The 19,584-nt window shown below is 34.8% G+C and overlaps 1 protein-coding gene across 11 annotated transcripts in view; it reads right to left on the reverse strand.

Annotated features, from left to right (window-relative positions):
• Positions 1-19,584, reverse strand: part of LOC113586311 (putative E3 ubiquitin-protein ligase HERC1) — a 207,748-nt gene that overhangs the window by 145,475 nt on the left and 42,689 nt on the right. For all 11 annotated transcript variants that reach the window (XM_035527665.2, XM_035527670.2, XM_035527666.2 and 8 more), the window contains 2 exons: positions 19,356-19,583; positions 18,376-18,503 (listed from right to left, as the gene is read on the reverse strand). In XM_035527665.2, coding sequence (XP_035383558.2) covers positions 18,376-18,503; positions 19,356-19,583 — 356 coding nt within the window. The remainder of the gene's footprint in view (positions 1-18,375; positions 18,504-19,355; position 19,584) is intronic.

Consider the following 19,584-nt stretch of genomic DNA (forward strand, 5'->3'; position numbering starts at 1 on the left):
ATGTATATGTGTGTATGAATATATATGTGTGTATATAATAATTATATATGATTATTATATATGTGTATATGATTATATATTATATATGTGTGTGCGTGCATGTGTATGTATGTGTATATATGTGTACAGTTTTGTGTATGTTTATGTATCTGCGTGTAGATGTGTATATGCGTGTGTATGTGTTGAACTCAGTTGGTTAAGTTGTAGTTTTCAAGTTTTGTTGTTTAAAGATGTTGTTTAGATGTTGTTATTTCTGGCTTGTTGTTATTAGATGTTGTTATTTGTTGCTTGTTAGATGTAATTACTTACTACAGGTCTAGTTTCACCCTGACCTTAGGTGTGAATTGAGGGGAAGGCTCAGAACTTATTGAACTGAGTTAAAATAGGATCATTCTAACATCAGATTCAGTGTGCTTGTTAGATCTAATTACTTACTACAGGTCTAGTTTCACCCTGACCTTAGGTGTGAATTGAGCGGCGGGCTCAGCACTTATTGAACTGAGTTAAATTAGGATCATTCTAATATCAGATTCAGTGTGCTTTGCTTTGTCTCATTGGATTATCATCTGGTTGGTTAAGGGCAGTTTCGCCCTGACTTTAGGTGTGAATTGTGGGGTGGGCTCAGCACTTATTGAACTGATTTAAATTAGGATCATTCTAAAATCAGATTCAGTGTGCTTTGCTTTGTCTCATTGGATTATCATATGGTTGGTTAAGGGCAGTTTCGCCCTGACCTTAGGTGTGAATTGTGGGGCGGGCTCAGCACTTATTGAACTGATTTAAATTAGGATCATTCTAACATCAGATTCAGTGTGCTTTGGTTTGCCTCGTTGGATTATCATCTGGTTGGTTAAGGTGTAGTTTCACCCTGACAGTGTGTCTCGTTGCTTAAGCTAGGCTCTGAGTTCACTTGTAGATATGTCTGTATGTTTATATGTGTGTAGATATTTATATGTGTGTGTATGTATGTATGCATGTATGTACGTGTATATGTTTGTGTATGTATGTGTATATACGTGTATGTATATGTATGTTTATATATAAGTGTATGTGAGTGTGTGTGTTTGTGCATGTATATGTATGTGTGTGTATGATTATATATGTGTGTGTGTATATAATAATTATATATGATTATTATATATGTGTATATGATTATATATTATATATGTGTGTGCGTGCATGTGTATGTATGTGTATATATGTGTATAGGTTTGTGTATGTTTATGTATCTGCGTGTATATGTGTATATGCGTGTGTATGTGTTGAACTGAGTTGGTTAAGTTGTAGTTTTCAAGTCTTGTTGTTTAAAGATAGTCATTTGTTGCTTGTTAGATCTAATTACTTACTACAGGTCTGGTTTCACCCTGACCTTAGGTGTGAATTGAGCGGCGGGCTCAGTACTTATTGAATTGAGTTCAATTAGTATGATTCTAACATCAGATTCAGTGTGCTTTGCTTTGTCTCATTGCATTATCATCTGGATGTTTAAGGGCAGTTTCGCCCTGACTTTAGGTGTGAATTGTGGGGCGGGCTCAGCACTTATTGAACTGAGTTAAATTGGGATCATTCTAACATCAGATTCAGTGTGCTTTGCTTTGTCTCGTTGGATTATCATATGGTTGCTTAAGGTGTAGTTTCACCCTGACAGTGTGTCTCGTTGCTTAAGGTAGGCTCTGAGTTTACTTGTAGATATGTCTGTATGTTTATATGTGTGTAGATATTTCTATATGTGTGTGTATGTATGTATGCATGTATGTACGTGTATATATGTGTGTATGTATGTGTATATACGTGTATGTATATGTATGTTTATATATGAGTGTATGTGAGTGTGTGTGTGTTGAACTGATTTGGTTAAGTTGTAGTTTTCAAGTCTTGTTGTTTAAACCTAGTTATTTGTTGCTTGTTAGATCTAATTACTTACTACAGGTCTAGTTTCACCCTGACCTTAGGTGTGAATTGAGGGGCAGGCTCAGCACTTATTGAACTGAGTTAAAATAGGATCATTCTAACATCAGATTCAGTGTGCTTTGAGTTCGTTAAGTTGTACTGAGTTGGTTAAGTTGTAGTTTTCAAGTCTTGTTGTTTAAAGATAGTTATTTGTTGCTTGTTAGATCTAATTACTTACTACAGGTCTAGTTTCACCCTGACCTTAGGTGTGAATTGAGGGGCAGGCTCAGCACTTATTGAACTGAGTTAAATTAGGATCATTCTAACATCAGATTCAGTGTGCTCTGGTTTGCCTCGTTGGATTATCATCTGGTTGGTTAAGGTGTAGTTTCACCCTGACAGTGTGTCTCGTTGCTTAAGGTAAGCTCTGAGTTCACTTGTAGATATGTCTGTATGTTTATATGTGTGTAGATATTTATATATGTGTGTGTATGTATGTATGCATGTATGTACGTGTATATATGTGTATATGTATGTGTATATACGTGTATGTATATGTATGTTTATATATGAGTGTATGTGAGTGTGTGTGTGTGTGTTTGTGCATGTATATGGATGTGTATATGATTATATATGATTATATATTATATATGTGTGTGTGCGCGTATATGTGTATGTATGTGTATATGTCTGTGCGTGTGTTTGTATGTGTATATAGGTGTATGTATATGTATGTTTATATATGAGTGTATATGTGAGTGTGTATGTTTGTGTGTGTGTGATGTGTGTATGTGCATATATATGTATATGTGTGTATGATTATATATATGTGTGTGTATATAATACTTATATATGATTATTATGTGTATATGATGATATATTATATATGTGTGTGCGTGCATGTGTATGTATGTGTGTATATGTGTACAGGTTTGTGTATGTTTATGTATCTGCGTGTATATGTGTATATGCGTGTGTATGTGTTGAACTGAGTTGGTTAAGTTGTAGTTTTCAAGTCTTGTTGTTTAAAGATAATTATTTGTTGCTTGTTAGATGTAATTACTTACTACATCTAACTTATTGAACTGAGTTAAATTAGGATCATTCTAACATCAGATTCAGTGTGCTTTGAGTTGGTTAAATTGTACTGAGTTGGTTAAGTTGTAGTTTTCAAGTCTTGTTGTTTAAAGATAGTTATTTGTTGATTGTTAGATGTAATTACTTACTACAGGTCTAGTTTCACCCTGACCTTAGGTGTGAATTGAGGGGCGGGCTCAGCACTTTTTGAACAGAGTAAAAATAGGATCATTCTAACATCAGATTCAGTGTACTTTGAGTTGGTTAAGTTGTACTGAGTTGGTTAAGTTGTAGTTTTCAAGTCTTGTTGTTTAAACCTAGTTATTTGTTGCATGTTAGATCTAATTACTTACTACAGGTCTAGTTTCACCCTGACCTTAGGTGTGAATTGAGGGGCAGGCTCAGCACTTATTGAACTGAGTTCAATTAGGATGATTCTAACATCAGATTCAGTGTGCTTTGCTTTGTCTCATTGGATTATCATCTGGTTGGTTATGGGCAGTTTCGCCCTGACCTTAGGTGTGAATTTTGGGGCGGGCTCAGCACTTATTGAACTGAGTTAAATTAGGATCATTCTAACATCAGATTCAGTGTGCTTTGGTTTGCCTCGTTGGATTATCATCTGGATGGTTAAGGGCAGTTTCGCTCTGACTTTAGGTGTGAATTGTGGGGCGGGCTCAGCACTTATTGAACTGATTTAAATTAGGATCATTCTAAAATCAGATTCAGTGTGCTTTGGTTTGCCTCGTTGGATTATCATCTGGTTGGTTAAGGTGTAGTTTCACCCTGACAGTGTGTCTCGTTGCTTAAGGTAGGCTCTGAGTTCACTTGTAGATATGTCTGTATGTTTATATGTGTGTAGATATTTATATGTGTGTGTATGTATGTATGCATGTATGTATGTGTATATATGTGTGTATGTATGCGTATATATGTGTATGTATGTATATGTATGTTTATATATGAGTGTATGTGATTGTGTGTGTGTGTTTGTGCATGTATATGGATGTATATATGATTATATATTATATATGTGTGTGTGCGCGTATATGTGTATGTATGTGTATATGTCTGTGCGTGTGTATGTATGTGTATATAGCTGTATGTATATGTATGTTTACATATGAGTGTATATGTGAGTGTGTATGTTTGTGTGTGTGTGTGTGGTGTGTGTATGTGCATATATATGTATATGTGTGTATGAATATATATGTGTGTATATAATAATTATATATGATTATTATATATGTGTATATGATTATATATTATATATGTGTGTGCGTGCATGTGTATGTATGTGTATATATGTGTACAGTTTTGTGTATGTTTATGTATCTGCGTGTAGATGTGTATATGCGTGTGTATGTGTTGAACTCAGTTGGTTAAGTTGTAGTTTTCAAGTTTTGTTGTTTAAAGATGTTGTTTAGATGTTGTTATTTCTGGCTTGTTGTTATTAGATGTTGTTATTTGTTGCTTGTTAGATGTAATTACTTACTACAGGTCTAGTTTCACCCTGACCTTAGGTGTGAATTGAGGGGAAGGCTCAGAACTTATTGAACTGAGTTAAAATAGGATCATTCTAACATCAGATTCAGTGTGCTTGTTAGATCTAATTACTTACTACAGGTCTAGTTTCACCCTGACCTTAGGTGTGAATTGAGCGGCGGGCTCAGCACTTATTGAACTGAGTTAAATTAGGATCATTCTAATATCAGATTCAGTGTGCTTTGCTTTGTCTCATTGGATTATCATCTGGTTGGTTAAGGGCAGTTTCGCCCTGACTTTAGGTGTGAATTGTGGGGTGGGCTCAGCACTTATTGAACTGATTTAAATTAGGATCATTCTAAAATCAGATTCAGTGTGCTTTGCTTTGTCTCATTGGATTATCATCTGGTTGGTTAAGGGCAGTTTCGCCCTGACCTTAGGTGTGAATTGTGGGGCGGGCTCAGCACTTATTGAACTGATTTAAATTAGGATCATTCTAACATCAGATTCAGTGTGCTTTGGTTTGCCTCGTTGGATTATCATCTGGTTGGTTAAGGTGTAGTTTCACCCTGACAGTGTGTCTCGTTGCTTAAGCTAGGCTCTGAGTTCACTTGTAGATATGTCTGTATGTTTATATGTGTGTAGATATTTATATGTGTGTGTATGTATGTATGCATGTATGTACGTGTATATGTTTGTGTATGTATGTGTATATACGTGTATGTATATGTATGTTTATATATAAGTGTATGTGAGTGTGTGTGTTTGTGCATGTATATGTATGTGTGTGTATGATTATATATGTGTGTGTGTATATAATAATTATATATGATTATTATATATGTGTATATGATTATATATTATATATGTGTGTGCGTGCATGTGTATGTATGTGTATATATGTGTATAGGTTTGTGTATGTTTATGTATCTGCGTGTATATGTGTATATGCGTGTGTATGTGTTGAACTGAGTTGGTTAAGTTGTAGTTTTCAAGTCTTGTTGTTTAAAGATAGTCATTTGTTGCTTGTTAGATCTAATTACTTACTACAGGTCTGGTTTCACCCTGACCTTAGGTGTGAATTGAGCGGCGGGCTCAGTACTTATTGAATTGAGTTCAATTAGTATGATTCTAACATCAGATTCAGTGTGCTTTGCTTTGTCTCATTGCATTATCATCTGGATGTTTAAGGGCAGTTTCGCCCTGACTTTAGGTGTGAATTGTGGGGCGGGCTCAGCACTTATTGAACTGAGTTAAATTGGGATCATTCTAACATCAGATTCAGTGTGCTTTGCTTTGTCTCGTTGGATTATCATATGGTTGCTTAAGGTGTAGTTTCACCCTGACAGTGTGTCTCGTTGCTTAAGGTAGGCTCTGAGTTTACTTGTAGATATGTCTGTATGTTTATATGTGTGTAGATATTTCTATATGTGTGTGTATGTATGTATGCATGTATGTACGTGTATATATGTGTGTATGTATGTGTATATACGTGTATGTATATGTATGTTTATATATGAGTGTATGTGAGTGTGTGTGTGTTGAACTGATTTGGTTAAGTTGTAGTTTTCAAGTCTTGTTGTTTAAACCTAGTTATTTGTTGCTTGTTAGATCTAATTACTTACTACAGGTCTAGTTTCACCCTGACCTTAGGTGTGAATTGAGGGGCAGGCTCAGCACTTATTGAACTGAGTTAAAATAGGATCATTCTAACATCAGATTCAGTGTGCTTTGAGTTCGTTAAGTTGTACTGAGTTGGTTAAGTTGTAGTTTTCAAGTCTTGTTGTTTAAAGATAGTTATTTGTTGCTTGTTAGATCTAATTACTTACTACAGGTCTAGTTTCACCCTGACCTTAGGTGTGAATTGAGGGGCAGGCTCAGCACTTATTGAACTGAGTTAAATTAGGATCATTCTAACATCAGATTCAGTGTGCTCTGGTTTGCCTCGTTGGATTATCATCTGGTTGGTTAAGGTGTAGTTTCACCCTGACAGTGTGTCTCGTTGCTTAAGGTAAGCTCTGAGTTCACTTGTAGATATGTCTGTATGTTTATATGTGTGTAGATATTTATATATGTGTGTGTATGTATGTATGCATGTATGTACGTGTATATATGTGTATATGTATGTGTATATACGTGTATGTATATGTATGTTTATATATGAGTGTATGTGAGTGTGTGTGTGTGTGTGTTTGTGCATGTATATGGATGTGTATATGATTATATATGATTATATATTATATATGTGTGTGTGCGCGTATATGTGTATGTATGTGTATATGTCTGTGCGTGTGTTTGTATGTGTATATAGGTGTATGTATATGTATGTTTATATATGAGTGTATATGTGAGTGTGTATGTTTGTGTGTGTGTGATGTGTGTATGTGCATATATATGTATATGTGTGTATGATTATATATATGTGTGTGTATATAATACTTATATATGATTATTATGTGTATATGATGATATATTATATATGTGTGTGCGTGCATGTGTATGTATGTGTATATATGTATACAACTTTTTGTATGTTTATGTAACGGCGTGTATATGTGTATATGCGTGTGTATGTGTTGAACTGAGTTGGTTAAGTTGTAGTTTTCAAGTCTTGTTGTTTAAACCTAGTTATTTGTTGCTTGTTAGATCTAATTACTTACGTATATGTGTATATACGTGTGTATGTGTTGAACTGAGTTGGTTAAGTTGTAGTTTTCAAGTCTTGTTGTTTAAAGAGTTATTTGTTGCTTGTTAGATGCACTTACTACATCTAACTTATTGAACTGAGTTAAATTAGGATCATTCTAACATCAGATTCAGTGTGCTTTGAGTTGGTTAAGTTGTACTGAGTTGGTTAAGTTGTAGTTTTCAAGTCTTGTTGTTTAAACCTAGTTATTTGTGGCTTGTTAGATCTAATTACTTACTACAGGTCTAGTTTCACCCTGACCTTAGGTGTGAATTGAGCGGCGGGCTCAGTACTTATTGAACTGAGTTCAATTAGGATGATTCTAACATCAGATTCAGTGTGCTTTGCTTTGTCTCATTGGATTATCATCTGGATGGTTAAGGGCAGTTTCGCCCTGACCTTCGGTGTGAATTGTGGGGCGGTCTTAGAATTTATTGAACTGAGTTAAATTAGGATCATTCTAACATCAGATTCAGTGTGCTTTGCTTTGTCTCATTGGATTATCATCTGGTTGGTTAAGGTGTAGTTTCACCCTGACAGTGTGTCTCGTTGCTTAAGGTAGGCTCTGAGTTCACTTGTAGATATGTCTGTATGTTTATATGTGTGTAGATATTTATATGTGTGTGTATGTATGTATGCATGTATGTATGTGTATATATGTGTGTATGTATGCGTATATATGTGTATGTATGCATATGTATGTTTATATATGAGTGTATGTGATTGTGTGTTTGTGTGTGTGTGTGTGTTTGTGCATGTATATGGATGTATATATGATTATATATTATATATGTGTGTGTGCGCGTATATGTGTATGTATGTGTATATGTCTGTGCGTGTGTATGTATGTGTATATAGCTGTATGTATATGTATGTTTACATATGAGTGTATATGTGAGTGTGTATGTTTGTGTGTGTGTGTGTGGTGTGTGTATGTGCATATATATGTATATGTGTGTATGATTATATATGTGTGTATATAATAATTATATATGATTATTATATATGTGTATATGATTATATATTATATATGTGTATGCGTGCATGTGTATGTATGTGTATATATGTGTACAGGTTTGTGTATGTTTATGTATCTGCGTGTAGATGTGTATATGCGTGTGTATGTGTTGAACTGAGTTGGTTAAGTTGTAGTTTTCAAATTTTGTTGTTTAAAGATGTTGTTTAGATGTTGTTATTTCTGGCTTGTTGTTATTAGATGTTGTTATTTGTTGCTTATTAGATGTAATTACTTACTACAGGTCTAGTTTCACCCTGACCTTAGGTGTGAATTGAGGGGAAGGCTCAGAATTTATTGAACTGAGTTAAAATAGGATCATTCTAACATCAGATTCAGTGTGCTTGTTAGATCTAATTACTTACTACAGGTTTAGTTTCACCCTGACCTTAGGTGTGAATTGAGAGGCGGGCTCAGCACTTATTGAAATGAGTTCAATTAGTATGATTCTAACATCAGATTCAGTGTGCTTTGCTTTGTCTCATTGGATTATCATCTGGATGGTTAAGGGTAGTTTCGCCCTGACCTTAGGTGTGAATTGTGGGGCGGGCTCAGCACTTATTGAACTGATTTAAATTAGGATCATTCTAACATCAGATTCAGTGTGCTTTGGTTTGCCTCGTTGGATTATCATCTGGTTGGTTAAGGTGTAGTTTCACCCTGACAGTGTGTCTCGTTGCTTAAGGTAGGCTCTGAGTTCACTTGTAGATATGTCTGTATGTTTATATGTGTGTAGATATTTATATGTGTGTGTATGTATGTATGCATGTATGTACGTGTATATATGTGTGTATGTATGTGTATATACGTGTATGTATATGTATGTTTATATATGAGTTTGAGTGTGTGTTTGTGTGTGTGTTTGTGTGTGTGTGTGAATGTGCATGTATATGTATGTGTATATGATTATATGATTATATATTATATATGTGTGTGTGCGCGTATATGTGTATATGTCTGTGCGTGTGTATGTATGTGCATATAGGTGTATGTATATGTATGTTTATATATGAGTGTATATGTGAGTGTGGCGTGTGTATGTGCATATATATGTATATTTGTGTATGATTATATATGTGTGTGTGTATATAATAATTATATATGATTATTATATATGTGTATATGATTATATATTATATATATGTGTGTGCGTGCATGTGTATGTATGTGTATATATGTGTACAGGTTTGTGTATGTTTATGTATCTGCGTGTATATGTGTATATGCGTGTGTATGTGTTGAACTGAGTTGGTTAAGATGTAGTTTTCAAGTTTTGTTGTTTAAAGATAGTTATTTGTTGATTGTTAGATGTAATTACTTACTACAGGTCTAGTTTCACCCTGACCTTAGGTCTGAATTGAGGGGCGGGCTCAGCACTTATTGAACTGAGTAAAAATAGGATCATTCTAACATCAGATTCAGTGTGCTTTGAGTTGGTTAAGTTGTACTGAGTTGGTTAAGTTGTAGTTTTCAAGTCTTGTTGTTTAAACCTAGTTATTTGTTGCTTGTTAGATCTAATTACTTACAACAGGTCTAGTTTCACCCTGACCTTAGGTGTGAATTGAGGGGCAGGCTCAGCACTTATTGAACTGAGTTAAAATAGGATCATTCTAACATCAGATTCAGTGTGCTTTGCTTTGTCTCATTGGATTATCATCTGGTTGGTTAAGGTGTAGTTTCACCCTGACAGTGTGTCTCGTTGCTTAAGGTAAGCTCTGAGTTCACTTGTAGATATGTCTGTATGTTTATATGTGTGTAGATATTTATATATGTGTGTGTATGTATGTATGCATGTATGTACGTGTATATATGTGTGTATGTATGTGTATATACGTGTATGTATATGTATGTTTATATATGAGTGTATGTGAGTGTGTGTGTGTGTTTGTGCATGTATATGGATGTGTATATGATTATATATGATTATATATTATATATGTGTGTGTGCGCGTATATGTGTATGTATGTGTATATGTCTGTGCGTGTGTTTGTATGTGTATATAGGTGTATGTATATGTATGTTTATATATGAGTGTATATGTGAGTGTGTATGTTTGTGTGTGTGTGGTGTGTGTATGTGCATATATATGTATATGTGTGTATGATTATATATATGTGTGTGTATATAATACTTATATATGATTATTATATATGTGTATATGATTATATATTATATATGTGTGTGCGTGCATGTGTATGTATGTGTGTATATGTGTACAGGTTTGTGTATGTTTATGTATCTGCGTGTATATGTGTATATGCGTGTGTATGTGTTGAACTGAGTTGGTTAAGTTGTAGTTTTCAAGTCTTGTTGTTTAAAGATAATTATTTGTTGCTTGTTAGATGTAATTACTTACTACATCTAACTTATTGAACTGAGTTAAATTAGGATCATTCTAACATCAGATTCAGTGTGCTTTGAGTTGGTTAAATTGTACTGAGTTGGTTAAGTTGTAGTTTTCAAGTCTTGTTGTTTAAAGATAGTTATTTGTTGATTGTTAGATGTAATTACTTACTACAGGTCTAGTTTCACCCTGACCTTAGGTGTGAATTGAGGGGCGGGCTCAACACTTTTTGAACAGAGTAAAAATAGGATCATTCTAACATCAGATTCAGTGTACTTTGAGTTGGTTAAGTTGTACTGAGTTGGTTAAGTTGTAGTTTTCAAGTCTTGTTGTTTAAACCTAGTTATTTGTTGCATGTTAGATCTAATTACTTACTACAGGTCTAGTTTCACCCTGACCTTAGGTGTGAATTGAGGGGCAGGCTCAGCACTTATTGAACTGAGTTCAATTAGGATGATTCTAACATCAGATTCAGTGTGCTTTGCTTTGTCTCATTGGATTATCATCTGGTTGGTTATGGGCAGTTTCGCCCTGACCTTAGGTGTGAATTTTGGGGCGGGCTCAGCACTTATTGAACTGAGTTAAATTAGGATCATTCTAACATCAGATTCAGTGTGCTTTGGTTTGCCTCGTTGGATTATCATCTGGATGGTTAAGGGCAGTTTCGCTCTGACCTTAGGTGTGAATTGTGGGGCGGGCTCAGCACTTATTGAACTGATTTAAATTAGGATCATTCTAAAATCAGATTCAGTGTGCTTTGGTTTGCCTCGTTGGATTATCATCTGGTTGATTAAGGTGTAGTTTCACCCTGACAGTGTGTCTCGTTGCTTAAGGTAGGCTCTGAGTTCACTTGTAGATATGTCTGTATGTTTATATGTGTGTAGATATTTATATGTGTGTGTATGTATGTATGCATGTATGTATGTGTATATATGTGTGTATGTATGCGTATATATGTGTATGTATGTATATGTATGTTTATATATGAGTGTATGTGATTGTGTGTGTGTGTTTGTGCATGTATATGGATGTATATATGATTATATATTATATATGTGTGTGTGCGCGTATATGTGTATGTATGTGTATATGTCTGTGCGTGTGTTTGTATGTGTATATAGGTGTATGTATATGTATGTTTATATATGAGTGTATATGTGAGTGTGTATGTTTGTGTGTGTGTGATGTGTGTATGTGCATATATATGTATATGTGTGTATGATTATATATATGTGTGTGTATATAATACTTATATATGATTATTATGTGTATATGATGATATATTATATATGTGTGTGCGTGCATGTGTATGTATGTGTATATATGTATACAACTTTTTGTATGTTTATGTAACTGCGTGTATATGTGTATATGCGTGTGTATGTGTTGAACTGAGTTGGTTAAGTTGTAGTTTTCAAGTCTTGTTGTTTAAACCTAGTTATTTGTTGCTTGTTAGATCTAATTACTTACGTATATGTGTATATACGTGTGTATGTGTTGAACTGAGTTGGTTAAGTTGTAGTTTTCAAGTCTTGTTGTTTAAAGAGTTATTTGTTGCTTGTTAGATGCACTTACTACATCTAACTTATTGAACTGAGTTAAATTAGGATCATTCTAACATCAGATTCAGTGTGCTTTGAGTTGGTTAAGTTGTACTGAGTTGGTTAAGTTGTAGTTTTCAAGTCTTGTTGTTTAAACCTAGTTATTTGTGGCTTGTTAGATCTAATTACTTACTACAGGTCTAGTTTCACCCTGACCTTAGGTGTGAATTGAGCGGCGGGCTCAGTACTTATTGAACTGAGTTCAATTAGGATGATTCTAACATCAGATTCAGTGTGCTTTGCTTTGTCTCATTGGATTATCATCTGGATGGTTAAGGGCAGTTTCGCCCTGACCTTCGGTGTGAATTGTGGGGCGGTTTTAGAATTTATTGAACTGAGTTAAATTAGGATCATTCTAACATCAGATTCAGTGTGCTTTGCTTTGTCTCATTGGATTATCATCTGGTTGGTTAAGGTGTAGTTTCACCCTGACAGTGTGTCTCGTTGCTTAAGGTAGGCTCTGAGTTCACTTGTAGATATGTCTGTATGTTTATATGTGTGTAGATATTTATATGTGTGTGTATGTATGTATGCATGTATGTATGTGTATATATGTGTGTATGTATGCGTATATATGTGTATGTATGCATATGTATGTTTATATATGAGTGTATGTGATTGTGTGTTTGTGTGTGTGTGTGTGTTTGTGCATGTATATGGATGTATATATGATTATATATTATATATGTGTGTGTGCGCGTATATGTGTATGTATGTGTATATGTCTGTGCGTGTGTATGTATGTGTATATAGCTGTATGTATATGTATGTTTACATATGAGTGTATATGTGAGTGTGTATGTTTGTGTGTGTGTGTGTGGTGTGTGTATGTGCATATATATGTATATGTGTGTATGATTATATATGTGTGTATATAATAATTATATATGATTATTATATATGTGTATATGATTATATATTATATATGTGTATGCGTGCATGTGTATGTATGTGTATATATGTGTACAGGTTTGTGTATGTTTATGTATCTGCGTGTAGATGTGTATATGCGTGTGTATGTGTTGAACTGAGTTGGTTAAGTTGTAGTTTTCAAATTTTGTTGTTTAAAGATGTTGTTTAGATGTTGTTATTTCTGGCTTGTTGTTATTAGATGTTGTTATTTGTTGCTTATTAGATGTAATTACTTACTACAGGTCTAGTTTCACCCTGACCTTAGGTGTGAATTGAGGGGAAGGCTCAGAATTTATTGAACTGAGTTAAAATAGGATCATTCTAACATCAGATTCAGTGTGCTTGTTAGATCTAATTACTTACTACAGGTTTAGTTTCACCCTGACCTTAGGTGTGAATTGAGAGGCGGGCTCAGCACTTATTGAAATGAGTTCAATTAGTATGATTCTAACATCAGATTCAGTGTGCTTTGCTTTGTCTCATTGGATTATCATCTGGATGGTTAAGGGTAGTTTCGCCCTGACCTTAGGTGTGAATTGTGGGGCGGGCTCAGCACTTATTGAACTGATTTAAATTAGGATCATTCTAACATCAGATTCAGTGTGCTTTGGTTTGCCTCGTTGGATTATCATCTGGTTGGTTAAGGTGTAGTTTCACCCTGACAGTGTGTCTCGTTGCTTAAGGTAGGCTCTGAGTTCACTTGTAGATATGTCTGTATGTTTATATGTGTGTAGATATTTATATGTGTGTGTATGTATGTATGCATGTATGTACGTGTATATATGTGTGTATGTATGTGTATATACGTGTATGTATATGTATGTTTATATATGAGTTTGAGTGTGTGTTTGTGTGTGTGTTTGTGTGTGTGTGTGAATGTGCATGTATATGTATGTGTATATGATTATATGATTATATATTATATATGTGTGTGTGCGCGTATATGTGTATATGTCTGTGCGTGTGTATGTATGTGCATATAGGTGTATGTATATGTATGTTTATATATGAGTGTATATGTGAGTGTGGCGTGTGTATGTGCATATATATGTATATTTGTGTATGATTATATATGTGTGTGTATATAATAATTATATATGATTATTATATATGTGTATATGATTATATATTATATATATGTGTGTGCGTGCATGTGTATGTATGTGTATATATGTGTACAGGTTTGTGTATGTTTATGTATCTGCGTGTATATGTGTATATGCGTGTGTATGTGTTGAACTGAGTTGGTTAAGATGTAGTTTTCAAGTTTTGTTGTTTAAAGATAGTTATTTGTTGATTGTTAGATGTAATTACTTACTACAGGTCTAGTTTCACCCTGACCTTAGGTCTGAATTGAGGGGCGGGCTCAGCACTTATTGAACTGAGTAAAAATAGGATCATTCTAACATCAGATTCAGTGTGCTTTGAGTTGGTTAAGTTGTACTGAGTTGGTTAAGTTGTAGTTTTCAAGTCTTGTTGTTTAAACCTAGTTATTTGTTGCTTGTTAGATCTAATTACTTACAACAGGTCTAGTTTCACCCTGACCTTAGGTGTGAATTGAGGGGCAGGCTCAGCACTTATTGAACTGAGTTAAAATAGGATCATTCTAACATCAGATTCAGTGTGCTTTGCTTTGTCTCATTGGATTATCATCTGGTTGGTTAAGGTGTAGTTTCACCCTGACAGTGTGTCTCGTTGCTTAAGGTAAGCTCTGAGTTCACTTGTAGATATGTCTGTATGTTTATATGTGTGTAGATATTTATATATGTGTGTGTATGTATGTATGCATGTATGTACGTGTATATATGTGTGTATGTATGTGTATATACGTGTATGTATATGTATGTTTATATATGAGTGTATGTGAGTGTGTGTGTGTGTGTTTGTGCATGTATATGGATGTGTATATGATTATATATGATTATATATTATATATGTGTGTGTGCGCGTATATGTGTATGTATGTGTATATGTCTGTGCGTGTGTTTGTATGTGTATATAGGTGTATGTATATGTATGTTTATATATGAGTGTATATGTGAGTGTGTATGTTTGTGTGTGTGTGGTGTGTGTATGTGCATATATATGTATATGTGTGTATGATTATATATATGTGTGTGTATATAATACTTATATATGATTATTATATATGTGTATATGATTATATATTATATATGTGTGTGCGTGCATGTGTATGTATGTGTGTATATGTGTACAGGTTTGTGTATGTTTATGTATCTGCGTGTATATGTGTATATGCGTGTGTATGTGTTGAACTGAGTTGGTTAAGTTGTAGTTTTCAAGTCTTGTTGTTTAAAGATAATTATTTGTTGCTTGTTAGATGTAATTACTTACTACATCTAACTTATTGAACTGAGTTAAATTAGGATCATTCTAACATCAGATTCAGTGTGCTTTGAGTTGGTTAAATTGTACTGAGTTGGTTAAGTTGTAGTTTTCAAGTCTTGTTGTTTAAAGATAGTTATTTGTTGATTGTTAGATGTAATTACTTACTACAGGTCTAGTTTCACCCTGACCTTAGGTGTGAATTGAGGGGCGGGCTCAGCACTTTTTGAACAGAGTAAAAATAGGATCATTCTAACATCAGATTCAGTGTACTTTGAGTTGGTTAAGTTGTACTGAGTTGGTTAAGTTGTAGTTTTCAAGTCTTGTTGTTTAAACCTAGTTATTTGTTGCATGTTAGATCTAATTACTTACTACAGGTCTAGTTTCACCCTGACCTTAGGTGTGAATTGAGGGGCAGGCTCAGCACTTATTGAACTGAGTTCAATTAGGATGATTCTAACATCAGATTCAGTGTGCTTTGCTTTGTCTCATTGGATTATCATCTGGTTGGTTATGGGCAGTTTCGCCCTGACCTTAGGTGTGAATTTTGGGGCGGGCTCAGCACTTATTGAACTGAGTTAAATTAGGATCATTCTAACATCAGATTCAGTGTGCTTTGGTTTGCCTCGTTGGATTATCATCTGGATGGTTAAGGGCAGTTTCGCTCTGACCTTAGGTGTGAATTGTGGGGCGGGCTCAGCACTTATTGAACTGATTTAAATTAGGATCATTCTAAAATCAGATTCAGTGTGCTTTGGTTTGCCTCGTTGGATTATCATCTGGTTGATTAAGGTGTAGTTTCACCCTGACAGTGTGTCTCGTTGCTTAAGGTAGGCTCTGAGTTCACTTGTAGATATGTCTGTATGTTTATATGTGTGTAGATATTTATATGTGTGTGTATGTATGTATGCATGTATGTATGTGTATATATGTGTGTATGTATGCGTATATATGTGTATGTATGTATATGTATGTTTATATATGAGTGTATGTGATTGTGTGTGTGTGTTTGTGCATGTATATGGATGTATATATGATTATATATTATATATGTGTGTGTGCGCGTATATGTGTATGTATGTGTATATGTCTGTGCGTGTGTATGTATGTGTATATAGCTGTATGTATATGTATGTTTACATATGAGTGTATATGTGAGTGTGTATGTTTGTGTGTGTGTGTGTGGTGTGTGTATGTGCATATATATGTATATGTGTGTATGATTATATATGTGTGTATATAATAATTATATATGATTATTATATATGTGTATATGATTATATATTATATATGTGTGTGCGTGCATGTGTATGTATGTGTATATATGTGTACAGGTTTGTGTATGTTTATGTATCTGCGTGTAGATGTGTATATGCGTGTGTATGTGTTGAACTGAGTTGGTTAAGTTGTAGTTTTCAAGTTTTGTTGTTTAAAGATGTTGTTTAGATGTTGTTATTTCTGGCTTGTTGTTATTAGATGTTGTTATTTGTTGCTTGTTAGATGTAATTACATACTACAGGTCTAGTTTCACCCTGACCTTAGATGTGAATTGAGGGGCAGGCTCAGCACTTATTGAAATGAGTTCAATTAGTATGATTCTAACATCAGATTCAGTGTGCTTTGCTTTGTCTCATTGGATTATCATCTGGATTATGTTTGTATGTTTATATGTGTGTAGATATTTATATATGTGTGTGTTTGTATGTATGTATGTATGTATGTATGTACGTGTATATATGTGTGTGTGTATGTGTATATACGTTTATGTAGGTTTGTGTATGTTTATGTATCTGCGTGTATATGTGTATATACGTGTGTATGTGTTGAACTGAGTTGGTTAAGTTGTAGTTTTCAAGTCTTGTTGTTTAAAGATAGTTATTTGTTGCTTGTTAGATGCACTTACTTACTACATCTAACTTATTGAACTGAGTTAAATTAGGATCATTCTAACATCAGATTCAGTGTGCTTTGGTTTGCCTCGTTGGATTATCATATGGTTGGTTAAGGTGTAGTTTCACCCTGACAGTGTGTCTCGTTGCTTAAGGTAGGCTCTGAGTTCACTTGTAGATATGTCTGTATCTTTATATGTGTGTAGATATTTCTGTGTGTGTGTGTGTATGTATGTATGCATGTATGTACGTGTATATGTGTGTGTATGTATGTGTATATACGTGTATGTATATGTATGTTTATATATGAGTGTATGTGAGTGTGTGTGTTTGTGTGTGTTTGTGCATGTATATGTATGTGTGTGTATGATTATATATGTGTGTGTGTGTATATAATAATTATATATGATTATTATATATGTGTATATGATTATATATTATATATGTGTGTGCGTGCATGTGTATGTATGTGTATATATGTGTACAGGTTTGTGTATGTTTATGTATCTGCGTGTATATGCGTGTGTATGTGTTGAACTGAGTTGGTTAAGTTGTAGTTTTCAAGTCTTGTTGTTTAAAGATAGTTATTTGTTGCTTGTTAGATGTAATTACTTACTACATCTAACTTATTGAACTGAGTTCAATTAGGATCATTCTAACATCAGATTCCGTGTGCTTTGGTTTGTCTCGTTGGATTATGTATGTGTATATATGTGCATGTATATGTATGTTTATATATGAGTGTATGTGTGTGTGTATGTTTATATATGTGTGTGTATGTGCATGTATGTTTATGTACGTGTATAACTGTGTGTGTGAGTGTATATGTATATGTGCATGTATATTTATGTACGTGTGTAAATGTATGTGTGTGTGAGTGTATATGTATATATGTGTGTATGTATATGTGTGTGTGTATATGCATGTATATATATGTGTATATGTCTGTGCGTGTGTATGTATGTGTATATACGTGTGTGTATGTTTATATATGTGTATGTGTATATGATTATATATGTGTGTGTATGTCATTATAGATGTGTGTGTGTGTATACATGTATGTGTGTGTATGTATATAGGTGTGTGTGTATATGTATATGTATGTGTGTGTGCGCGTGTGTGCATGTACATTGAATGCTGTAAGCAGTATTGGCTGTTCTGTGTCATAGCTCTCAGCCACCGCGAGCAGAATCTTCCCATCAGGGAAACCCACAGCAAAGGGTTTATCAGTACTGAACCAGGCCATGCACTGAGGAGCTAGAGGGAGGGAGGGGGAGAGAGAGAGCGAGAGAGAGAGAAAGAAAGAAAGAAAGAAAGAAAGAAAGAAAAAGAGAGAGGGAGAAAGGGAGGGGGGAGAGAGAGAGAGAGAGAGAGAGAAAGAAAAAGAAAGAAAGAAAGAAAGAAAGAAAGAAAGAAAGAAAGAAAGAAAGAAAGAAAGAGGGAGAAAGGGAGGGGGGAGAGAGAGAGAGAGAGAGAGAGAGAGAGAGAGAGAGAGAGAGAGAGAGAGAAAATATAAGATGACCCGGGTACAGTTGATAGATTTAACATGCAACTTTATAACAAAGGCAATTACAGAAAGATTTCGGAAAGTCTTTCTCCAGAACTACAATAAGCATAGAACTGATTTCTAATATTCAGAATTCAAAACAGCCTGACCATATTACACCATATTACGTTACAGTACTGACAGGCCATTTAAACATTAATATCTATATCATTAATGAGTCTATTCTACATCAGTATCTATTCGTAACACACACTGTGTGTCGGTATGTGTGTTACTACCGGAGCAGACAAAAGCAGAAAGTGCCATCTAAAATACTGTCTCAAAATCCAGAAAAACAACACTAAATAAATATATACAAATAAATACAAATTAATGAAAATAAATCTCTCTGTATTTACTGTCAACAGTCTTAGACTAAATGTATGTAACTCTAAAGATATACGTTTGCCTCTCTTTTCTCTGCGTTTCTGAGATTTCTTCCTCTGTGAAGTGATTCTCTCCTCCTTTTCTCTGCGTTTCTGAGATTTCTTCCTCTGTGAAGTGATTCTCTTCTTCTTTTCTCTGCATTTCTGAAATTTCTCCCCCTGTGAAGTGATTCTCACCTTCTTTTCTCTGGCACTGAGGCAGTTCTGTGCTCCGGACCCGAAGGCCTCCTCCTCCCTCCTCCAAGACCTCCAGCCAGCAGAGGGAGCCGTCCAGCCTGCCCACCAGCAGGCTCTCGGCGGGGTGCGGCTGGCCCGAGGTGCTCTCATCGGGGAAAGGTGGGGTACTCTGGGCCCAGGAGATGGCTGTCACCCAGGAGGGCTGGGCCTGTGCGTGAACCTGGGTGCC

Source organism: Electrophorus electricus, chromosome 8 (genome assembly GCF_041902795.1).
Source record: "Electrophorus electricus isolate QZ-2024a chromosome 8, ASM4190279v1, whole genome shotgun sequence".
NCBI lineage: Eukaryota > Metazoa > Chordata > Actinopteri > Gymnotiformes > Gymnotidae > Electrophorus > Electrophorus electricus.